This window comes from Somniosus microcephalus, chromosome 15 (genome assembly GCF_052327205.1).
Source record: "Somniosus microcephalus isolate GS21.2 chromosome 15, FLI_Smic_1.0, whole genome shotgun sequence".
In the NCBI taxonomy this organism is placed as follows: domain Eukaryota; kingdom Metazoa; phylum Chordata; class Chondrichthyes; order Squaliformes; family Somniosidae; genus Somniosus; species Somniosus microcephalus.
This window is the reverse complement of record NC_141001.1, coordinates 121428104-121438644: the sequence shown is the minus strand read 5'-3', so window position 1 is coordinate 121438644 and position 10541 is coordinate 121428104. Positions and strand designations below refer to the sequence as shown.

The 10541-nt window shown below is 53.0% G+C and overlaps 1 protein-coding gene across 1 annotated transcript; it reads right to left on the bottom strand.

Annotated features, from left to right (window-relative positions):
* Window positions 1-678: 678 nt before the first annotated feature.
* Window positions 679-4475, bottom strand: LOC147107193 (uncharacterized). Its single transcript, XM_086008371.1, has 2 exons — window positions 4383-4475; window positions 679-2639 (listed from the first exon to the last, which is right to left on the bottom strand). The coding sequence occupies exons 1-2, from the start codon at window positions 4473-4475 to the stop codon at window positions 1026-1028; spliced, it is 1707 nt and encodes a 568-aa protein (XP_085864497.1). The 3' UTR covers window positions 679-1025.
* Window positions 4476-10541: the final 6066 nt, after the last annotated feature.

The following is a 10541-nucleotide window of genomic DNA, read 5'->3' as shown; positions in this document are numbered from 1 at the left end:
CCGTATCGCACTGACCCACCATGCCTGTCGATCACTACGATATCCAGAATGCTTTTGAAAACAGCAGAAGAAAAGGCTGGAACATTTTAATAAATGTAAAACATTTAACGGTGAAAATTACATATTCTCGATAAACAATTGAAACATGTACGAGAGAGTGAATGAAAGGCTGTTATTTAAGTTCAGGTGATGATTCTAAACTGATGGAGCCTCACTGTTGCAGTTAATTTCACAGGAAACTCATTGCAGCCTTCTAACACCCTGGCTAACTTCCTATACCAATGTCAATTTAAATATGTGCTGCGCTACAGAGATACGTGTTTCAGCCCCGTCAGATCCGCTTCGCATCTCGGACTTGTGTTGTCACTGTGGAAAGATCCTTGGATTCTTGGCATTCTCGTAGCAAAGGAAGAACAATCCAGGAGAAGATTCTGAGAGGGCTTAACAGGGTAGAACCTGAGAGGTTGTTTCCCCTGGCTGGAGTGTCTAGAACCGGGGGGGGGGGGGGGGGTCACAGTCTCAGGATAAGGGGTCAGCCGTTTAAGACTGAGATGAGGAGGAATTTCTTCACTCAGAGGGTGGTGAATCTTTGGAATTCTCTGCCCCAGAGGGCTGTGGATGCTCAGTCGTTGAGTATATTCAAGGCTGAGATCAATAGATTTTTGGACTCTCGGGGAATCGAGGGATATGGGGATCGGGCGGGAAAGTGGAGTTGAGGTCGAAGATCAGCCATGATCTTATTGAATGGCGGAGCAGGCTCGAGGGGCCGAATGGCCAACTCCAGCTCCTAATTCTTATGTTACGATGCCACCAGGCTGTATCTACCGGCCAGCTCTAAAGGTGACACTGAAAGATACCAGCACCAAATCCCACTTTAGGCTTCAAGAGGACCCATGGCCTGATTGAACCCATAGAGTCAGAAAGGAGTAAGAAAAATGCTTCAGTGGTATACATGACAAAGCAAGTTATATATTTGTCAAATATCCATGGCCTGTGAACCCGGCTCGGACCAATCACCTCGCTTTTCAGTTCTTTTGTTTTTTTCTCTTCTTCTTCATCAATGGTATCCTGGGGCCTTTGGGTTTCAGCTGGCCTTTGACCTTAAAGAAATAAGACTCGTTCAGAAAAGTCTGCACGTATTTCCCCTCATCGGATCTTCTGTTTTGTGAGATGACAAAGGTGCTCTTCAGTCCCTGTTTCTTCCCCTCAAAATAAGCAGACAAAGGCAGTAGCTGGCAAGCATTCTGGGCCTCAAGGGGAGAGAGAGCCGTTGGCGTGCGTTGAGGAGATGGATTGATGCCACCTTCTTGCACCCGTAAAGAGTCGGGTCTGTTTTTTAAACGAGCGCTGGTCTTGGCTCTTGCTCTAGAAGGCAGGCTGAGGTCCACCGGCTCTTCGGAGCACTGCTCCCCTTTCACTCTTCGGCAGAAGCGAAGAGTCGTGGCAATTGCCGGCGAGCTGAAGAAGTCGGCTGTTTGGGTTCCTTTCTCACAAGGCCCGCCTTTGGGCGACTGCGATCCGGAGCGGCGTGGGTCAATCGTCTCTTGAAGAGCTGCTGAGCCGAATCGCAACGGCCCTGTGTCCGCGGACCTCGACTGCTCGTCGAAACCTTTGCCCGCTGCCTCCTCCACAGAGGAACTGCTGTTGCTGTTAGAATGCACCAAGGGCAGGAAGGTCTTTTGTGTAATAAAGAGGTCTTGGCTATTTCCATAATCCTCAGTGACTTCAGGACTTGCTTTCATCACACGGGCAGCTTTGCTGTTCTCGAAATAAACGCTATTAAGCTCTTCTTCACAAGTGAGCCCTTTATTTCCTGGGACTCCTGTCGGAAGGCTATCAGGGGGCTTTAAATTCCCAAGATGTCTGTGGAATGATTCATCGGGTGACGTCTTTGGTGTGGGAGTGTTAGCAGAGGATTGACGGAAGGGGTTAAGAATTTCAAAGTGAAGACCAGCAGCCGACCTCCCCTTCCTCAGCGTGTCCTGTGCTATCTTCTCTTTACATGAAGCTTCTTCCCGATCTGCACCCGCCTCTTCATCCTGCTGCATTTCCTTTCCGTTCGCTGGATGTTCCTGAGAGGTGGGGAGGCACAAGTACTTGTGGACCATTCTACTCTTAGCCCGAAGACTGTTGGCTGCTTTGAGAGATTGGTCTTCCTCGTGCTGTACTCCCGTAAGGTTCTCATCACTAACTTTGACTGAAGAACAGTTCCTCAGAAGGCACTTTTTCCTTTTGGCTTTAGCCAAGGCGGTGGACACGGGGAGAGGCCGAGGAGCCCATTGCTGGCTCCACGAGCAAAGCTTCTCTGGCTTTTGAGTTTCTACCTTTGGCCCGCACTTCTCTTTCTCTTTATACTTTTCTTTATTCTTCTTGCTTTTCTTGTGCTTCTTCTTTGATGAGCTTTCTCTTTTGCCTTCAGTGACCTCTTCGATTGGAGGATTCACCATGCTCTCGGAAGGTTCATCCTTTTCGTTGCGAGGTGTCATTCGAACCTGCTTCGAGTTCCTGCGTCTTTTGCAGCGATTGGGTTTTCTGATCTTTGTGTTGCCTTGGTCCAGGCTGAGCTCCTCGGAGACCAGCGGTTCCGCACGCTCATGTACCATCTGTGCAGCTTGTTCCAAGGATTCAAAACCGGGCTCCTGTAAAAGAGATCAAGTAGCACACCTTCAGGTATTGCTGGTTTGGATAGACAGGCGTTAGAAAGATATACACTAGTTAGCAGTAGAATAACTGCATATAACTTGAACTCCCTACCGTGTTGTGTATATGATATACCACAACACCTCAAGGCTTCCTACTTTAATCTTCACCAGATTTTCAGCCTTTGTAACAGCTGTAACCCAGAAATTACTCTTGGTGATATTAAAGAATTTGTATTTCTACAGCACCTTTCACTCACGACCTCAAGACATCTCAAAGCGCTTTACAGCCAATGAAGTAGTTTTTGAAGAGTAGTCACTGTTGTAACGTAGGGAAAGGCGGCAGCCAATTTGCGCACAGCAAGCTCCTACAAACAGTAACATGATAATGACGAGGCCTTGGACAACGTGGACTACTTTCCATACCTCGGGAACCTACTGTCAACAAGGGCAGACGTTGACGACGAAGTCCAACACCACCTTCAGTGTGCCAGTGCAGCCTTGGGTCGCCTGAGGAAGGGAGTGTTTGAAGACCAGGACCTCAAACCCAGCACTAAGCTCATGGTCTACAGAGCAGTAGTGATTCCCGCCCTCCTGTATGCTTCAGAGACATGGACCATGTACAGCAGGCACCTCAAAGCACTGGAGAGGTACCACCAACGTTGCCTCTGCAAGATCCTGCAAATCCATTGGCAGGATAGGCGCACCAACGTCAGTGTTCTCGCTCTGGCCAACATCCCCAGCATCGAAGCTTTGACCACGCTCGATCAGCTCCGATGGACAGGTCACATTGTCCGCATACCCAATACGAGACTCCCAAAGCAAGCACTCGACTCGGAGCTCCGACACAGCAAGTGAGCCCCAGGTGGGCAGAGGAAACGCTTCAAGGACACCCTCAAAGCCTCCTTGAAAAAGTGTAACATCCCCACCGACACCTGGGAATCCCTGGCCCAAGACCGCACAAAGTGGAGGAGAAGCATCCGGGAAGGCGCCAAACACCTCGAGTCTCTTCGCCGGGAGCAAGCAGAAGCCAAGCGCAAACAGCGGAAGGAGCGCACGTCAACCCAAGCACCCCACCCACCCGCCCCTTCAACCACCGTCTGCCCCACCTGTGACAGAGACTGTACGTCCCGTTTTGGACTCATCAGTCACCTGAGAACTAACTTCTAGTGTGGAAGCAAGTCATCCTCGGTTCCGAGGGACTGCCTAAGAGAGAATGACCAGATAATCTGTTTTTTAGTGATGTTGATTGATGGATAAATATTGGCCAGGACACCGGGGAGAACTCCCCTGCTCTTCTTCAAAATAGTGCAGTGGGATCTTGCACATCCACCTGAGAGGGTGACGGTAAATTTCACTGCTTGCCTGTAACTGAATTATCAAGGTTTTTATATCAAGAAGATTTTCTATTGTTAAAAATAACTAGGATTAGAAAAAAAGCAATGGTGTGAACAGGATCTATATCTGGGTTACCAGTTCTCATTCCTGCTACTGCAATTTGCAGTGTTAGACAGCGGAGCAAGAGAACTCCACAGTCTAGTCCACCCCAGCCATCCCAGTGAAGGGAAGTCATAATGGAGATGGCAAAGGAGACAAAAGATTAAAATCAACGTACTTTTTAAAGTTGCTCGATATTTATCATTAAGGATCACCCACTCTCAGGATTGCTCCGCTGCAGGGGCACTGAACATCAATCATTGGAGGATACTTCTAAACATTCAAAGGGAAAGAAACACAGCTCACCAAATCCTCCTGAGCTTTCTCCTTGATCGATGATAAAGATGTCACGAGGGGAGCGCAACAAGCTTTTCCCTTCTTCATCTGCTTTGAATTCATATCGCTGGAAAATTAACAGAGACTTTCATTTCTAGCGCCTTTCACAACCTCAGGGTGTCAATGAAGTACTTATTGAAGTGTAAGGTGGGAAACACAGCAGTCCATTTACGCACAGCAAGCTCCCACAAACAGCAACGTGATAACGACCAGATAATCTGTTTCTTTCCGTGATGTTGATTGAGGGATAAATATTGGCCAGGACACCGGGGGGAGAACTGCCCTGCTCTTTTTTGAAATAGTACCGTAGGATCTTTTATGTCCACCTGCGAGGGCAGACAGGGTCTCAGTTTAACATCTCATCCCAAAGACGGCACCTCTGACAGTGCAGGGTTCCCCCAGTACTGCCCCTCCGACAGTGCAGCGCTCCCTCAGTACTGCCCCTCCGACAGTGCAGCGCTCCCTCAGTACTGACCCTCCGACAGTGCAGCGCTCCCTCAGTACTGCACCTCCGACAGTGCAGCGTTACCTCAGTACTGCCCCTCCGACAGTGCAGCGCTCCCTCAGTACTGCCCCTCCGACAGTGCAGCGCTCCCTCAGTACTGCCCCTCCGACAGTGCAGCGCTCCCTCAGTACTGCCCCTCCAACAGTGCAGCGCTCCCTCAGTACTGACCCTCCGACAGTGCTGCGCTCCCTCAGTACTGCCCAAACGACAGTGTAGCGCTCCCTCAGTACTGCCCCTCCGACAGTGCAGCGCTCCCTCAGTACTGACCCTCCAACAGTGCTGCGCTCCCTCAGTACTGTCCCTCCGACAGTGCAGCGCTCCCTCAGTACTGCCCCTCCGACAGTGCAGCGCTCCCTCAGTACTGCCCCTCCGACAGTGCGGTGCTCCCTCAGTACTGCCCCTCCGACAGTGCGGCGCTCCCTCAGTACTGCCCCTCCGACAGTGCAGCGCTCCCTCAGTACTGCCCCTCCGACAGTGCAGCGCTCCCTCAGTACTGCTCCTCCGACAGTGCCGCTCTCCCTCAGTACTGCACCTCCGACAGTGCCGCTCTCCCTCAGTACTGCCCCTCCGACAGTGCAACACTCCCTCAGTACTGCCCCTCCGACAGTGCCGCTCTCCCTCAGTACTGCCCCTCTGACAGTGCAGCACTCCCTCAGTACTGCCCCTCCGACAGTGCCGCTCTCCCTCAGTACTGCCCCTCCGACAGTGCTGCTCTCCCTCAGTACTGCCCCTCCGACAGTGCAGCGCTCCCTCAGTACTGCCCCTCCGACAGTGCCGCTCTCCCTCAGTACTGCCCCTCCGACAGTGCAGCACTCCCTCAGTACTGCCCCTCCGACAGTGCCGCTCTCCCTCAGTACTGCCCCTCCGACAGTGCCGCTCTCCCTCAGTACTGCACTGGGAGTATCAGCCTGTGCTCAAGACACTGGAGTGGGACTTGAACCCACGACCTTCTGACTCTGAGGCGAGAGAGAGCTACCCACTAAGCCATGGCTGAGACCTTGAGTAATTGAACAAAAATAATTCTATTTTTCACAAATGCAAAACCTTGAATCTGGGCAAAGTCAGCTTTTGATGGCTGGCACAGAATGGTGGCGATCGAAGGTGGTGTGATATCTGATCGTGCTCCCCGGGCTCACTCCCATCAATCTGCAAATTAGAGTTCTGTCATCAACTGTGCTGCTCTAAGCAGGAGTGAAATCTACAACAACACCTTGCATTTATATATCACCATTAATGGCTGGTATGTTGTTGTGATCTGGAATGCTCTGCCTGAAGGGGTGGTGGAAGCAGATCCAATAGTAAACTTTCAAATTGGATAAATACTTGAAGGGGAAAATTTTAAAGGGCTCTGGGGAAAGAGCGGGGGGGAGTGGGGCTAATCGGAGAGCTCTTTCAAAGAGCCGGCACGGGCACGATGGGCCGAATGGCCTCCTCCTGTGGTGTATCACTCTATGATAAATGTAGAAAAACATTTCAGGGCGCTTTACAGAGGCAGAAGGAAAACCAACACCGAGTCAAAAAAAGAGTGATTAGATGGGGTGACCATACCTTGGTTGAAGAGGTGGGATTTATGGAGGATCTTAAGGGAGAAGAGGGAGGTAGGGAGGAGGAGGGCTTTAGGGAAGGGTTCCAGAGAGGGAATTCCTAGATAAGTGAAGGCACGACTACCAGTAGTGGGGCAAAGGGAAGTGGAGGGGGGTGGTCACACTGAGAGGCCGGAGTCAGAGGAACACGTAGTTTGGGAGGAGTGATTTGTAGGGCTGGAGAAGGTTACAGAGATAGGATGGGGCGGGGCCATGAAGGGATTTAAACACAAATGACAAGAATTTAAAATTTGAGGCACTGGGAGACCGGGAGCCAGTGTAGGTCAGCGAGCACAGGGGTGAAGGGTGAACAGGACTGGGTGTGAGTTAGGACACGGGGCAGTGGGCACAGGGGGTGATGGGTGAACAGGACTGGGTGTGAGTTAGGACACGGGGCAGTGAGCACAGGGGGTGATGGGTGATGCGCTATCGATTCTAATAAAAGGCCGAGTAGAGTTCAGAACAACAGGCTTTTATTAACTACTGAATGTAACTACAAACAGATCAGGACTATGCCTCTAGTGGACGACCGAATGGCAGAGAGCTGCCGTGCAGCCGTCCTTATACCAGGTAGCCAAGGGCGGAGTCAGCTGAGGCATAGTCAGGTATAACAGTGAAACAAGAGTGAACGACAACAACAACAATAGTGAACACAGTGAACGACAGTGGTTTACCACATTCACCCCTCGTTTAAAATTAAGTCCGGCGGGGTGAAGTGTATCAAAAGTTCGAGTAGGTGAGTCTGTCGGGCGGCGTCGTTTGCCGTCGAGATCTTCGTGGCGACGGTTGAGATGGTACAGCTTCCAACGATGCGTCTTGAACGGGATTGAGCACCGGCGTATCGTCCCCTTTGGTGTTGGGTGGGCGAGTGGACTCCGGCAGGTCCTGGGGTCGCGGCATGCCGTCGACTGGGGTGGAATGGACAGGGGTGAGAATTGGGTCTACTGAATTTTGGGCCGTGTCGAAGGGGGTCGTGGTGGAGGGCAATGGTGACGGGTCAGTGGACCCCGAGGGTGCCAGATCTCTAACGGAGACTGTATCCTCCCGCCCGTCCGAGTATGCCACGTAGGCGTACTGGGGGTTGGCATGGAGGAGGTGAACCTTCTCTACCAGGGGAGCCGTTTTGTGGGACCTTACATGCTTCCTCAGCAGGACGGGCCCTGGGGACGTCAGCCAGTGTGGTAGTGAGGTACCGGATGTGGACCTCCGGGGAAAAACGAACATTCGCTCATGGGGGGTGGCATTGGTGGCAGTACACAGCAGTGATCGGATGGAGTGGAGCGCATCAGGTAGGACATCCTGCCAACGGGAGGTCGGAAGGCCCCTAGATTTTAAGGCTAGGAGGGCCGCCTTCCAGACCGTCGCGTTCTCTCTTTCAACATGTCCGTTCCCCCGGGGGTTGTAGCTGGTGGTCCGGCTTGAGGCAATACCTCTCATGAGCAGGTACTGACGGAGTTCGTCGCTCATGAAGGACGAGCCCCGGTCGCTATGAATATAGCTGGGAAAACCGAACAAAGCAAAGAGGTTGTGCAGGCATTTAATGACCGTAGCGGTGGTCATGTCCGGGCAGGGGATGGCGAAAGGGAAACGGGAGTACTCATCAACTATGTTGAGGAAGTACACATTACGGTCAGAGGAGGGGAGGGGCCCTTTAAAGTCGACACTCAGGCGCTCAAAGGGGCGGGTGGCCTTGATCAGGTTTGCTCTGTCAGGCATATAGAAGCGCGACTTGCACTCTGCACAGACTGGGCAGCTCCTGGTCATGGTCCTGACCTCCTCGATGGAGTAAGGCAGGTTGCGGGCCTTGATGAAGTGGAAGAACCTGGTGACCCCCGGGTGGCAGAGGTCGTTGTGGAGGCCCCGTAGTCTATCGATCTGCGCGTTGGCGCATGTGCCTCGCGATAGAGCATCTGAGGGTTCGTTGAGTTTCCCGGGCCGGTACAAGATGTCGTAATTGTAGGTGGAAAGTTCAATTCTCCACCTCAAAATCTTGTCATTTTTGATTTTGCCTCTCTGCTTATTATTGAACATAAAAGCAACTGAACGCTGGTCAGTAAGCAGGGTAAATCGTTTTCCAGCCAGGTAGTGCCGCCAGTGGCGCACCACCTCCACAATGGCCTGGGCCTCCTTTTCCACAGAGGAGTGTCTGAGTTCGGAGCCCTGGAGGGTTCGTGAAAAGAAAGCCACGGGTCTTCCCGCCTGGTTAAGGGTAGCGGCCAGGGCAAAGTCGGATGCATCGCTCTCCACCTGGAAGGGGATGGACTCGTCCACCGAGTGCATGGTGGCCTTGGCAATGTCATCTTTTATACGGTGAAAGGCTGAGCGGGCCTCTGCCGTCAGGGGAAAGGAAGTGGACTTGATAAGTGGATGGGCTTTGTCCGCATAATGCGGGACCCACTGGGCGTAATAGGAAAAGAAGCCCAGGCACCTTTTGAGGGCCTTGAGACAGTGGGGCAGGGGAAGTTCCATCAGGGGGCGCATCCGGTCAGGGTCAGGACCAATGACTCCATGTTCCACCACGCAGCCAAGGATAGCGAGGCGGGTTGTGCGGAATATGCACTTTTCCTTGTACGTGAGGTTTAGGAGTTGGGCCGTGCGAAGGAACTTATCAAGGTTGGCGTCATGGTCCTGCAGGTCATGGCCGCAGATGGTCACGTTGTCCAGGTAGGGAAACGTGGCCTGTAACGCATTCTCGTCGACCATCCGGTCCATCTCCCTCTGGAAGACGGAGACACCGTTGGTGACGCCAAAAGGAACCCTGAGGAAGTGAAAAAGACGGCTGTTTGCCTCGAAAGCTGTGTACTGGCGGTCCTCAGGGCGGATAGGGATTTGGTGGTATGCTGCCTTGAGGTCAATGGTCGAGAAAACGCGATATTGCGCTATCTTATTAACCATGTCGGCTATGCGGGGGAGAGGGTATGCGTCCAACTGGGTGTACTTGTTGATTGTCTGGCTGTAGTCGATGACCAGGCGCTGCTTGTTGCCGGTCTTAACGACTACCACCTGAGCTCGCCAGGGGCTGGTACTACCCTCAATAATCCCCTCCTTCAGGAGCCGCGTCACCTCAGATCTTATAAAGGATCTGTCCCCGGTGCTGTATCGCCTGCTCTTTGTGGTGATAGGCTTGCAGTCGCGGGTGAGGTTAGCGAACAGGGGGGTGGGGGGTGATTTTGAGGGTGGAGAGACTACAGGTGGGGCGCGGTGGGCAATTTAAAAACTGCTGGTTGCAGACAGTGAGTGGGGGGAAAGGTCCACCGTATGTCAATGTGACACTCTTAAAGTGACAATGAAAGTCCAACCCCAGCAGAACGGCAGCGCAGAGATGTGGCAGGACGAAGAGCTTTACATTTTTATAAACGGAGCCCTTCACCAAGAGGGTCACTACGCAGTAGCCGCCGACGTCTGCTGGGTGAGATTTTGAGGCCATGGAGATCCGATGGCGCGCTGGCAGGACCGAGGGGGAATAATGCCGTACCGTATCAGGGTGTATGAAGCTCTCCGTGCTCCCGGAATCAAAAAGGCAGGTTGTGGCGCGGCCATTTACCTGGATGTCCATCGTGGACCTGGCTAGCTGATGGGGTCTGGATTGATCCAGCGTAATGGAGGCCGCTGTGGAGTCGGGAGCGTCGCTGTAAAGCCCCGGTGAGGCGGTGGGTGAGTCGGGGGCCCGTTGGCAAAATGGCGGACAAAATGGCGGCGTCGGAGAAGAAGGACAAAATGGCGGTGCCCATGACGATCCCGATCCCCACGAGGCTGGAGGAAGGCAAGATGGCCGCTCCCACGAATCGCAAGCGGCGCTGCTGAAGGTAGGGGTCTTCTGACTTCTGCAGACGCCAGCGTAGTGTCCCTTCTTACCGCAGGCATAGCAGACAGCGTTTTTCGCCGGGCAGCGCGCCCTGGGGTGTTTGGTTTGGCCACAGAAATAACATTTCTGGCTCGGGCGGGACATCACTGCAGCAGTTGGGGCCGGGGCCCGGGGCGGCGCCACGTCCCAAGATGGCGGCGGCCGCGACATCCACGAGGCGGCCGCGCGGTCCGGGG

What these genes read in the sequence shown, in the direction of transcription:
- LOC147107193 (XM_086008371.1), bottom strand. Translation starts at nt 4,475, where the DNA reads ATGAATTCAAAGCAGATGAAGAAGGGAAAAGCTTGTTGCGCTCCCCTC. An exon ending in AGAAAGCTCAGGAGGATTTG is followed by an intron (nt 2,640 to 4,382) that starts GTGAGCTGTGTT and finishes TCTCTTTTACAG; the next exon opens with GAGCCCGGTTTTGAATCCTT.